This window comes from Macaca nemestrina, chromosome 1, assembly GCF_043159975.1.
Source record: "Macaca nemestrina isolate mMacNem1 chromosome 1, mMacNem.hap1, whole genome shotgun sequence".
NCBI lineage: Eukaryota > Metazoa > Chordata > Mammalia > Primates > Cercopithecidae > Macaca > Macaca nemestrina.
The window spans coordinates 121,607,652-121,621,021 of NC_092125.1; the positions used below are offsets into that span (position 1 = coordinate 121,607,652).

At 41.1% G+C, this 13,370-nt stretch overlaps 1 protein-coding gene across 3 annotated transcripts; it reads right to left on the reverse strand.

The window, feature by feature from the left end:
• Positions 1 to 2,250: 2,250 nt before the first annotated feature.
• C1H1orf162 (chromosome 1 C1orf162 homolog) lies at positions 2,251 to 12,833 on the reverse strand. 3 transcript variants are annotated; one of them, XM_011737097.3, is made up of 7 exons: positions 12,444 to 12,829; positions 6,757 to 6,829; positions 4,712 to 4,759; positions 3,895 to 3,964; positions 3,335 to 3,429; positions 2,989 to 3,038; positions 2,251 to 2,780 (listed from the first exon to the last, which is right to left on the reverse strand). In XM_011737097.3, exons 3-7 carry the CDS (start codon positions 4,746 to 4,748, stop codon positions 2,640 to 2,642), a joined length of 393 nt encoding a protein of 130 aa, XP_011735399.2. In that variant the 5' UTR covers positions 4,749 to 4,759; positions 6,757 to 6,829; positions 12,444 to 12,829; the 3' UTR covers positions 2,251 to 2,639. The 3 variants fall into 3 exon arrangements, with proteins under 3 accessions (XP_011735399.2, XP_011735398.2, XP_070950716.1); XM_011737096.3 differs by lacking the exon at positions 12,444 to 12,829 and having other exon boundaries at positions 6,757 to 6,905; XM_071094615.1 differs by lacking the exon at positions 6,757 to 6,829 and having other exon boundaries at positions 2,258 to 2,780; positions 12,444 to 12,833.
• Positions 12,834 to 13,370: the final 537 nt, after the last annotated feature.

Here is a 13,370-nt window from a genome sequence, read left to right on the forward strand (position 1 = left end):
TCTGAACTCCTTTGCAGCTGTAGTATAAGCTCTATTCTCCAATGTTGACCATGTTCATAATAAAGACGATACTTTGGTTTCTGTCTGCTGAGTCCTCTTATTTATATCTATATATTTAGAGATCCTCAGTCCCACAGGTAGCAATTTCCTCTCCCCAGAGGCCATCACCAAGACGGTCCATTGTGTTTTCTTCCAGAGATATACTAAATATATAGATACACATATACTGTACTACACGTGAGTAGAGCATATTCATAATTCTGTTCAACAGTTTGCAGTATACTATAGGTATCTGTTTTTATTAGAACATACAGAGCTGCCTCATTCTTTTTAATGGCTACATTGCACTGAATGAACCAGTCCCCTCTCCGTGTACAGTGAAGATTTTCTCAATCTTTTGCTGTTTCAGAGAATCGAGCATGATGGATAAACGTGCAAACTCTGGAGCCAGCCTACCGAGGGTTGAGTTCCAGAGCCACTACTTAGCAGCAATGTGAACTTGGGCAAGTTACTTAACCTCTCTGTGCCTCCATTTCTTTATCTACAATTTGTAATAATTGTAACCTCACAGTGTTCTGTGAGGATTCCATGAATACATGCCACTCACTTAGATTTGTACTAAAAGTGTAATAAGCCTCAGTGAGTTCTAGCCAATTTGATTACTGTTGCAATTCAAGTTATGTAGGCAATTTTCCATGTATTTGAGTAGGATAAATCCTTAGAAATAGGATTATTTATAAATTCTTAGAAAATAATTTAGAATGTTGTTGGCTTTTGCCAAATGATCTTCTGTGGTAGCTGTACCAATGTGCTCTCCCACCAGTAGTGTATGTATGTCTTGGTTCCCCCTAGTCTTGCCCAGTCTATTAGCAAACTTTTTGAATTTTGCCAGTCTTACTGATGGAAAAAAAATTATCTAATTGTAGTTGTAATCATTATTTACCCTATTATGAGGGAAGTCAAGTATCTTTTCATATATTTGAGCCATTTATATATTCTCTCCTACAAATTGCCCACCCCTATCCCTTGTCCTTTCTATTGAGTTGTTCATTTTTTTCCCCTGTTGATTTACAAATGATCTTTCTATGTCTATAAGATGCTTTGAAAGTGTTTTCTAAGCTTGTCATTTGCCTTTTCACGTTTTAATGGTACTTTGGACTTTTTAATTGTACTTTAGAAGTCAAGTTAATCTTTTCTGGTTTCTGAGCTTTGTGACATACATTCAAAGGGCATGCTCTACAAAAATATTTTTAAAAATTCTCCCATATTTTCTTCTAGTGCTTTTATGATTTTTTTACAGTTAAATTTTTTGACATGTCTGGGATTTATTTTCATATGAGAAGTGAACTATGGATCCTACTTTATTTTCATTTACTTGGTTGTCTAGTTATCTTAATACCACTTATAGAATAAACCAATTTCTCCCAAATGATTTCATATGCCATCTTCATCATACTCTAAATTTACTTATGTATTTTGATGTATTTCTGGTCTTTAAATTCTATTCAATTGATTTATTTATTCATGTACCATTAACATATTGCTTTAATTAGTGATGCTTAATAAAACAGGTAGTTTTAGTTAGCTGCAAGGGCTAGCCTTCCCATATAACTTTTATTATTTATTTTTATACATTTTTCTGGATTTGCTGTCTTGTTTATGGTTTACGTAGGAAATTCAGAGTAAGCCTGCCCATTGAAAAATAATCTTATTGATGTTTTGTTGTTGTTCACCTTTGGGATTCACCTGATGATATTTTTAATGGGATTTTTATATGTGATTATTCATTGGGTTTTTGGGGGAATTAATGTTCAGATTAATCTTTATCTTTGGTTCTCATATAATATTGTTATGCATATCTCTTATGCTATAGGATGGAGGTAGAAATCTCCATTTGCATAGTGCTTTATACACTAGGGACCTTGTGTTTGTGTAGAGCTCTGGCATGTGTAGAATGCTTATGTATAAGATATTTCATTTAATCCTCATACTAAACATTAGTGGTAAGTGTTATGTCTGTTTTCAAGATGAAAGACTTGAGCCTTGAAAAGTTTAACAAGTTTGCCTAAATGAATGCCACTAGTTGGTGGCATAGTTTGGTACCTGCACCCCAGTCAAATCTGAGCTTGTTTCCAAGTGCCATCACTTTTGGTGGTGTTTTTGGCTGTGAATGAGCTCTGCACTTTTAGTCTTGACCTCTGGAGAAGGTGGCAGGAACAGACAAATAAATAATAAAGACAGAGGCAGCACTGTGGGGGGTTTGACTTTATTTGAAATTCTTGGTAGACTGTTCATTTGGTTGACTCCTCCCAAGTTGATTCATGATGCTGGGTGAATATTCTGTGCACTGACCTCCGTACCACACACTTTGGAAGGGTCCAAGGAAGGCAGTCTATGCCCCCAAGGGGCTCACAGGCTGTCAGTTCAAGTGGGAGGGCCTTCAATCTTTGCTCTGGCCAGGAAAAGACTGACCATTGGTCTCCAAAGCTGCTGGATAGCATTGCCAGATCACACCTAAACAACTCCGACTGCAGTTTCACACAGGTGGTGATCCAAAATTTGTAATAAAGGGAAAGTGATATGTGAAGATGGGGCCGAGATGAGAGGAAATGGATTCAAGCCTCGTTGGAAAAGCCAGGTTAGTTTGTCACTTTAATTTGAGCATAGACAATGGGGTCAAAGTCTGCAGAACGGTTCTCAGCCAAGTGATTGCTCTTATCTTCTGAGAGTTTGAAAGTCATGCTGGCATAGGTAAGTGATTCTCCTGGGATGGATGAAAGCTGCAGAGGGAGAAAAAGGAGGAAGGAGTGAGTTCAGTTTAGAGCAAAAAGGTTGCTCTTTAGAAGCAACCTGAGCACTTTGGTCAAAGAATCACTTGCCCAGTGTCTGGAAATCAATCTCACCATTCTAGTAGATAATTCAGAGTATAGAGGGGAATTCCAATGATGGTAGCCCTTCAGTGTCGCCAAAACAGTGTGGTCATCTTACCTTGGCCGGAGGAGCTGAGTGAGGATCCGGGACCCGGGGCTTGGAGTGACCTGCCATGGTGCCAGAAAGAAGAGGGACCCATCTCAGCAATGGGCCTGGGGAAATGGGAAACCTCTCCCTCCGATCTTGGGTGAAGGGTGGGGTGGGGAGGGGGTGTTGGCAGGTGGGTGGGGGCAGGGCAGAAGAAAAATGAAGGGATTTGAGTCTTCAGTCTGCAGACAGGGTGGGCTAAGCAGGTTTTATCACACTGCACCCTCCCCTACCTCCTCCCGTTACTCACTCATAGCTAATTCTAGTATCAATGGCAGACAGAGAAGGGCTGTCCTATCCCTTGGAGACCACTTACATTTTCTGCAGCTCTTTATGATGAGGAAGATAAAGGCTATCAGCAGCAGTGTCAGTAGAACCCCAGCAAAAAAGGCAAGGATTAAATAGTTTTTGCTGTTTTGGCAGAGAAAGGCAGAGGATGAACTGTTGGGATTTTGAAGGTCTTTCCTAAAGAGTGAAACTTTTCCTGCCTATGGATGGACTCCTGAAATTGTTTACACACTGACTAATGAATTTTCACCCAGTGGTTTTCAGCTTTTGCTTTTGAGTTTCACATCCATTTGAGGCCTCAGAGAAAGCTGTGGCCTCTTCTTCTCCCCCTCCCTCAACCCACACAATGTTCATAATTCCCCACCCAGCAAATTTTACCTATAAGCTTAGGGGATCCATCGATCTCTTGAAGCTTAGGGGATGCCAAATTAAGAGCCATACTCCTGAGATCACAAACTGATTTTTTCTTTTACTGTTTCTAGTCCTTTCTCCCCAGTCTCCCTGCCCAAGTCCCTAAGCCAAGGATGTCAACATAACATCAAATCCTATGTGGTACAAGATGAAACAGATGGGAGAATGCTCATTTACTTGTGGTGGTTAGAGAGACACGGTGCAGGGCTAGTTGTTGGGGCTGCTGTGGAGAAAGGGCCGTGTTTTTCTACAAGAAAACATAAAAGGAATTAGTGTATTAGTGTATCTGTCACTTTTCATGATATTCTTCCAGCTTAAATGTCCCCACGTGCCCCATTCTACCCAATCAGCCAGTGGAAATTAAGGATGGGCCTGCAACTCTTGCAAAAATGTGAGAATGTTGTTTTTTAGATTCCAAGTACTTTTAAATGAAAATTAGAACTGGAACTTAAAAATCAGCTACATAAATGAAATACAAGCCTAGTGTCCCTTTGATTAAAAAAAAAAAAAATCTCATGTGTTGCCCTCCTCAAAGAGTTTAATAGGAACCCCTGAAGAGATGTGCTCCTTCTGACCTAAGGAAAGCATCTCCCAGCTAGGGAGAAACAACAAATGCTTGCCAAAGTCCTTGGGGAATTTGACCTTGAAACCGTTGCCCTTTTTTGTTTGCTCTTTTTGCAGAGCAGCTATTAACAGTGCATAGCCAAAAACAGCCACAGTGGTTTTCTCAATGCCTACACCACAAATAGGGGAGAATGACCCACCTAGTTTGATATTAAGCAGAGACACTCTACTCAGATTTGAAGGGCCAGGCAGGTCTCTGTGATTTCCCCTTTTACCCCTCCTGGCATTAGATTCTGTATCCTGGTAAAATTGGATTCTTCTAACTTCAGAAATGCACTAGCTAGTGCCTTTCCATTACAGCCCTTCAGCACAATTTCTAGTTATTTTAACTCAGAAGTGAGGCAGGTAATTATTCCTGTCATAAACTCACCAGTGTAGGGTTTAGATGTGGAGCTAATTCCTCCCATGCTGTCATCCCCTGAAAATAAAACAAGGTATCTCTTAGAAAGCTTGGAGAGGAGAGCCAGCTGAAGGGCCAGCTCTGAGACTGTGATTGTCATATAAGAGTAGTAACAATGAGAGGCAATCTGTGGGTGTTCTACTGCCATCAGTGGTCACAGACCACTCATCAGAGGTCAACAACTCTGGTGTTGTTTCTGCAGCTCAGCAGCCAGCCTTCAGGTTTGCAGGTTCAGAAATTTGATCTTATCAGGGCACCAAGAATTGACTGATTTCTCCGGAACTGATTCCCACCAACCAACTCACAGGAGACTGATGTATAAACTGAAATGACATAAGGTACATGTTGGTGCAATCAGCGAATTTTGCCTATCAGGGGAATATATAAGAATGCCAACGAAAATCATAATTTCGCTTGATAAGCACTGAACTGAAGTAAGTATGAGAGAAGATGAATGGATGATTTTTATACTGACTGCCAACTGGGTCTGATGTATCAGTCTTACTCCTCCCTGGCATTGCTACATAAACTTTGACAAACTTGCTCTTGGAGACCCTTACTCTAGACCTCATTAGACACTTCTAATCTGCTCACATATTATCTTCTCAAGTCTGCCAATAGTCTTGTTTAGGCTTTATATCAAAATGTATAAAGCATCTAAAGGCAGAAAAGTGAAATCACCCAAACTCCTACTACTCATTAATATTTTTAGTGTCTTTCCTTTTAGTCAGACTTCCATGCATTTTTTAAAAAGCTAGTTGAGATATTTCTTTTTATAAGAGGTTATATCTTCCTTTTATATTTAGCATTTTGCCATACACATTCTTCTATGTTACTAAAAACTTTTTATAACATTTTTAGTGGTGATGGGTCTTTCTGCTCTAGCTATGTACTATAACTTGCTTAACGAATTCTCCACTTGATAGAATTGTTTCCATTTTTATTTGAATCAATTACAATGAAACAGATATTTTTATGCATAAAACATTGTATGCCTCCCTGATTTTTTTTTTTTAGGAGGCCAAAATGTTACTTCATATTTAGGCAAACTCATGGGAAAATGTTTTGGCTTTGTTATTTCTTCTATATTTAAGGTCATTTCTTTAAACAAATGTCATCAATTATTTATTGTTGTATTGTTCAGTTCTCATAAGTTAACTTCCAAGTCCTTGGACCTGTGGGAGGGTTGGGAGGACACCTCATCTCCCTGTACCTGTTACAATAGCAGCAACAGCAACATTACCAAGTACCTTACAATTCACCAAACATTTTTAGATCATGCAATGTCAGATAAGAAAGGGGCCAACGGGAAAATATGGTGAGGAGTCTGAGCCATGAGAATAGGAAGCTCACAGTCTTCAGCAGAATCGGCAGTGGTAATTATTCTGACACATTTTGCTCCTTTTCTAACTTGTACATCAATGGTGCTCTTTGCAGACCATCATAATATATTGACATAATATTCTTTAAATATTGACATAATATTTTTAAAATATTGAAATATACGTTGGTGCTAAACAGAATATGAGCTTACACTAGGCTTCGCCACTGGAGAGGTGGAAGAAGATAGGATCATAGGTTTCTGTAAAATCCTGAAATTCACTGCAGCAGTTCTGAATTTACAAAAATGTTACCATAGCCATTGTGAAAACGTTAGGCCACTCCACCCGAACTTTCACATAAATGGACAAAATCATCACACACAGGGAAATAGTTACTCACAAATCCAGGCCAAGAAAAGCAGGAAATACATTTCCCTTTAAGCACAACCTAAACATTTGGCAGAAGCATAAATTAAAAGAGAAGCGGTGCTATATATACTTTTTCACGTTTCATCCAGCATTGGAGAATCTTACTGACTGCTGTAAAATCCATCAACTAAATAGAACCATTCAAATACAACCCTTCCCGCACCAAATAAAACAAGTGACAGAAGCCACTAACAATTAGACGACACTTTCTTTTGGTAAGTGATTATTTAATCTAGATTAAGAGCATGTGGTAAATGCATTTACCTTTCAAGAAAAAGTCCGGTCATACGACGCAATCGTCTAAGATTGAGCATTTCACTTGCTTCCGTTACCTCTCCTATGTTTCAGAAATGACGAAATAAAGATTACTGCCCCTGCCACTTCCAGCATCACATTGTATGTCGCAAAGATCCTGTCTAAACTCAAGGGTAGGCTTCCTCTTTGAGGTCAACATTATGATTTTTTCATCTTTCTTTTGTAACTTTGTGTCTGACACATGAATGCCAGAATGTAAGGAGGTAAGACAGGTTTCTTGCTAATTAAATATTTACTAAGTATTTACTTTAACCACTGTGTCAGATTTACTGTGGAGATCGCATCACTATGACATTATTATTGCCATCAAAAACCTTATAATCTCATCTATTCTAACCAGGGAGATGAGGCTGATAACGAAAAACGAAGAGCAAACAGTGTTAAGAGTTAAGTACTAGCTGTGCAGACTTCAAATGTGTTAAGAGTATGAGATCCCTTCAAAGGGAAGGCGAATCATTTCTTTATAAATTTTTCTGTAAAATAATATTAATAAATATACTAATTAAGTAAATGCTGTAGGCCATACAGTGAGCTGGTGTTATAGGTTTTTTTTTTTTTTTTTCTTTTTCTCTTTTTGAGATGGAATTTCATGCGTGTTGCCCAGGCTGGAGTGCAGTGGTGCAACCTCAGCTCACTGCAACCTCCACCTCCTGGGCTCAAGCAATTCTCCTGCCTCAGCCTCCCAAGATTACAGGCATGCGCCACCATGCCCGGCTAATTTTGCATTTTTAGTAGAGATGGGTTTCACCATGTTGGTCAGGCTGGTCTTGAACTCCTGACCTCAGGTGATCTGCCTGCCTCAGTCTCCCAAAGTGCTGGGATAACAGATGTGAGCCACCGTGCCTGACCAGGTTATATGGGTTTAATAACTGACCAGGTTATTATAGGTTTTTTGGAGAGCAAGGCAGAAAAGTTCCTTGCCTCATGGACTCTACCACCTAAATGAGAAGAGAAATGAAAAACAAGGAAATGATAAGTCAATGACACATTGTATTAGGGCCATGAGGGAAAGAAACAGAGTGCTAGCTAGAGAGAATACACTGGGAGAACATCTTTAGAGAAGATGGAGGACTGGGGAAGGCTTCTCTAAGGAGTGGACATTTCCACTTAGAGAACTTGAGGATGAGCAGGAGCTAGCCAGGCACAGAGTCTGAGGAAGAGGTTTTCAGGTGGAGAGAAGAGTAACTCACAGCTGGCAGAGCTGGAAAAATCAGGCAAGGATGTGTGCAGGTAAACCTGGAGCACAGATAGGCTTTGGATGGATGGAGGAAGAAAGGGCTGTGGGAGAGGTGTCCTAGGCCCAGGGTTGGTTGCTGAAATTCAAGTGATGTATTTCTAGGATATTAGCACAGTTCAAGAGTGGAACATTTTGACTGGGTGTGGTGGTTGACGCCTGTAATCCAGCACTTTGGGAGGCTGAGGCAGGGGGATCCTTTGAGCCCAGGAGTTTGAGGCTGCAGTGAGTCACGATCATGCCGTTGCACTTCAGCCTGGGTGACAGGGTGCTTAAATAAATAAATAAATAAATAGGGAGGGGCATTTGGAGAGGGTGGGAGATGAAAAATAGTTGACATAGATGGATTTTAGCCAGATGGTGGGGAGCTTTAAATCCAAGCAAGATATATTTAAAATATTTTTAAAATAAACACTAAATCTTTTTGATTGAGATATAACATGGTAAACATAACCTTTATGACAGATTGTACCATATCATATAAGATAAATTTTGGGTAAAGACAAAGAAACTAGAGGGTATGAGGATATTCTGGGTATTGTGTAGTGAGGGTGTGGGCTGAACCCCAGGGATCATAAAATTGGAGGACATATAACTTGGGACCTGGATATGGGGAATAAAACAGTAGGATGAGTCAATGATTACTTCAAATTTTCGAACCCCAGTTGCTGAGATAATTCATTTCTTCATTCACTTACTCCAAAACATTTATTGAACATTTACTATGTGCTATGTCCCATTCTAAGCTTTGAGGATATTATGACGAGCATGAGGGCCTGCCTTCATGGAACTTTCACACTAGTAAAGGAGGCCCTTACCACACAAAGAAATGGCAAATTGTGATTGTTAAGTGTGCTGTGAAGGATCAGGACCCTGTGCCATGGATGCCTACAACAGAGGGGAAGAGGACCAGGGAAGCCTTCCTAGAGCCAAAAAATAAAACGACCCAACATTTAAACTGAAATCAGAAATGTGAGTTGGAGTTCCACTAGACCAAGAGGAAGGGAAAGTTTGGAGGGAATAGAACATTTAAAAACCCTGTGCCAGAAGGAGGGTAGGAAGTTGAAGGGGAAAAAAAAAAAAAAAAAAGACTAGTTTGACAAAAACTGAAAGAGGAAGTATGTGAAGTGGCACTGGGGTGTGGGCAGGGGGTGGAGCATGATGAGGATGAGGTTAAATAGGCAGGAAGGGGCCAGTCCCTCACAACTTTTGTCTTTAAGAGAAGTGGGTTTATCTGTACTAAACATATTTAAACAAGGGTGACATGATCAGGCTTGCATTATGGAACAATCACTAAAACTGGAGCAAACAGATTGGAAGTTAGCCAGAATAGATACAAATAGACCGGTTGAGAGATTACTGCAGTGATCCAGTTGAGGAGGGTAATAGTAACGTGGACTAGGATGGTAGCAGTAGAGAGATGAAGAGATATATATGGATTTGAGAGATATTTAGGAAAGTGGCAGCAAAAACAATGGGGGATAAAAGATCAGATAATGATCAAAGATACCACCAAAGGGCAAGAAGGAGGAAGAGGAGCCAGAGAAGGAAACAGCTGTAGTTCAAGACTTAGAGGGAGGATTAACTAATTAATCAGACATTTACTTAGCACCTACCCAAACACCCTGCCGAGCTCTGGAGGTTCAATAATGAGTAAGACATAGTTCTTGACTTGCGGGATCTGTCTCTTGTAGAGAGAGAGATATGTTCATTCATCTACAAAAGCATGCTCCAGACTGGCCAGTCACAAAAATAAGCATAATGAAATATTGTAGATGTGAGACATCTGTACAGGATAGAGTGAGATGCAATGAACAAAGGGGTCAGGCGACACGATAAGGAGGGAGGATAGGTGTCAAGAAAAGCCTCATAGAGGAGATAATGTTTGAGTTGCACCTTGAAAGATGAATAATTTTCTAGGCAGACTGAGGAAGGAAGTGTATTCCAGGTAGAGGGACAGGGTAAACAAGAGCATGCTTTGGCACAATGCTTGAGTTTGGGGAAATGCAAGTATCTCAGCATAGGTGGTGCTATGGGGAATGAGGATAGGATAAGGGTGGGGGATGGAAGGGGAAAGGCTGGAGAGGATAGATAAAACCAGGTAATGGCAGGCCCTAAACATACTTTTACCCTTATAGGCAATGGAACGACTGCTGAAGAGGAGTAACACAAGCACATTTGGGTTAAGGCAACAGAGTGTAGAGGGGACCAGTGAGGTGCCAAACAGTGGGTGAAGAATCCTTTGGTGTTGTAGAGTTCCAAGTGAGAAATTAGGATGATCTGAATAGAGGCAATGCCCATGGGGAAGAGGTAGAGTAGATAGGTGATGAGTCTAGTCATTTATTAGGTGTGAGAGGAAAGTAAGAGAGAGAGGGGAGGTGGTAATAACTACGTTTCCTGTGTTGTATCCATCAACTAACTTTGAGAATATAAAAGAAGGGGTTATAGGATTGAGAAAAAATAATGAGTTTAATTTTGGACACATTGGATTTGGGGTGCCAGTGGAACATTCAGGTAAAGATGTTGAGAGAGCAGTTGGATGCACAGATCTGGGGCTCACAAAAGAGATCTAGAATTGTGTGGTAGACAGTACTAGTTCTCACCAACAACCAGTTCTCCTCTCTTTCTTGTGTGTGTGGAACCTCCCTTGTCATGCGACAAGTTCTGGCCAATGGGCAGTGAATGAAGTGATGCACGTCCCATTTAGTCAAAACATTTAATTGCTGATGCAAGACCTCCTCTGACCCTCTCCCACAACAATGGAGATTTTATGATGGGAAGGTGAAGGTGAGAGTTCTAACCCTGGATCCTTGAGTCAGCATATGGAGGACAGTTTCTTTGGGGAGTCACTTGGACCTTCAATAGATTCTATATGAGCAAAAAGTAAACTTTTCCATATTAATCTACTGAGATTTTGGGTCGACCTTTTCTTTCTTTCTTTCTTTCTTTCTTTTTTTTAAGGCAGGTCTTACTATGTTGCCCAAGCTGGTCTTGAACTCCCCAGCTCAAGCTATCCTCTCACTTCAGCCTCCCTAATAGCTGGGATCATTGCATCTGACACGTGCAATGTCACACACCTATGATCCCAGCTATTATCTCATCTCACTTAACCTAATCTATTTTTCCAAATATAATTTGAGATATAGACTAGGAAGTCACCAGCATGTATATGATAGTAGAAGCCATGGGAATGGATAAGGTAATCCACATACAATATGTATTATAGAATGAGAATAAAATTCCTAGGATAGAACTCTGAGGAGCACCAAGATTTAAAAGGGAGGCAGAAAAAGTAGAGTCAGTTAAGGAAATTGAGAAGAAACAGTGACAGCAGAAATGGCATAAACGTATGTGATTAGGAGCCAGAGGAGGAAAGAAAGGAAGGAAAAGCTGTGGCCAACTGTGCCAAATGCAGCTGAAAGAGAGGCCAAGTAACATGAGGACTGGAAAGAGTTGACTGGATTTGGCAATTAAGAGATCATAATCTCTTTTGCTTAAGTAGCTTGGGGTGTGGTAGTAGTAGGAAATTTACCTTCAATGGGGCTGATCAGGAATGGAAATTCCCAGGCATATAGCAGATTAGGTATGTAAAGAAATCCTCTTGTTAAAAAACATAACACTTGTTGGATAAAATATTTTAGACACCATAATTTAAAAGCGCATGGCTAAAGTAGATGTGGGAAATCCTCAAAGAAATAAGAAAGTTGATTGAGACCTGAAATGGGTGTTTGCTCTGGGTTTGGCTACCAGTTTTTGGTGATCTGAAGGTTGGGTTTAAAGGCCATCTATGCAAGGTTAGGAAACCAAGTCTAGAACCTGCACAAAGGTGGCGATTTGGATTATACTCTCTGAAAAGGGACCCTTGGTGGGTGGACCAGGAAAAAAAAAATCCACGCCACAGATGGAGATGGTAGAGCTCTTTGCTGCATTAGTTTTCTATTGCTGCCTAACATATTATCACACATTTAGAGGCTTAAAACAATACACATTTATCTTTTAGTTTCTTTCTTTATCTTTATCTTTTTTTTTTTTTTTTTTTTTTTTTTTTTTTTTTGAGACGGAGTCTTGCTCTGTCGCCCAGGCTGGAGTGCAGCGGCGCGATCTCGGCTCACTGCAACCCCGCCTCCCGGGTTCACGCCATTCTCCTGCCTCAGCCTCCCAAGTAGCTGGGACTACAGGCGCCTGCCACCACGCCCGGCTAATTTTTTGTAGTTTGAGTACAGACGGGGTTTCACCATGTTAGCCAGGATGGTCTCAATCTCCTGACCTCGTGATCCATCCGCCTCAGCCTCCCAAAGTGCTAGGATTACAGGCGTGAGCCACCGCGCCCAGCTATCTTATAGTTTCTATGGGTTAAAAGCCTGGACATGTTTTATCAAGGTTCTCTGCTTCAGGGTCTCACCAGGCTGTAATCCAGGTATTGGCTGGGGTTGTGTTCTTATCAGAGGCTTCACTAGGAGAAGATATACTTCCAAATTCCGTCTGGTTGTTGGTTGAACTCATTTCCTTGTGACTTATATGACGGAGGGCCCTGGCTTCTTACTGGTTGTCAGCTGGAGTCTGTTTGCAGGTCCTAGAGGCTGTTTACAGTTCCCTGCTTTGTGGTTCTCTCCACAGGCAGTTCACAAGATGGCAGTTTGAATGCCACGGAAGAGTCTCTCCAGCCTGTTAAGACAAAGTTGTATATAACATAATGTCATAATGGGAGTGACAGCCTGTCACCTTCGCCATGTTCTATTGATTGGATGCAAGTCACAGATTCAACCCACATTCAGGGGAGGGAGGATTATACTTGGGGTAACACAAGGGAGCAGAGATCATGGGGCATTGTAGAATTCTGCCTGTCACACATGTTTATCACAAGCTTCGCTCTGGATAGAAGGGGACAAAAAGAAAAACAAAACAAAATACCTTTTCCTTGGACATTCCTAACCACAAACCTAACTTTAGGAGGTTTTAGGCCAGACTTTGTACTCTCTGTGGACCTCAAAATTCCAAGTTTAAATTGGTTGTTTAAGTTGGACCCTGGGAGAAGAAAATGCAAGTTATCTGTAGAAGAATGCCTCTTCGGCCGGGCGCAGTGGCTCAAGCCTGTAATCCCAGCACTTTGGGAGGCCGAGACGGGCGGATCACGAGGTCAGGAGATCGAGACCATCCTGGCTAACACAGTGAAACCCCGTCTCTACTAAAAAAAAAATACAAAAAAAAACTAGCCGGGCGTGGTGGCGGGTGCCTGTAGTCCCAGCTACTCGGGAGGCTGAGGCCGGAGAATGGCGTAAACCCGGGAGGCGGAGCTTGCAGTGAGCGGAGATCTGGCCACTGCACTCCA

Bases quoted from the DNA above. Each gene is read 5' to 3' on its own strand.
- C1H1orf162 (XM_011737097.3), bottom strand. From the start codon at position 4,748: ATGGGAGGAATTAGCTCCACATCTAAACCCTACACTG. The intron at 3,039-3,334 runs GTAAGTGGTCTC...GCACCATGGCAG, and splicing joins CATAAAGAGCTGCAGAAAAT to GTCACTCCAAGCCCCGGGTC. The intron at 2,781-2,988 runs GTAAGATGACCA...CTCCCTCTGCAG, and splicing joins ACTCAGCTCCTCCGGCCAAG to CTTTCATCCATCCCAGGAGA.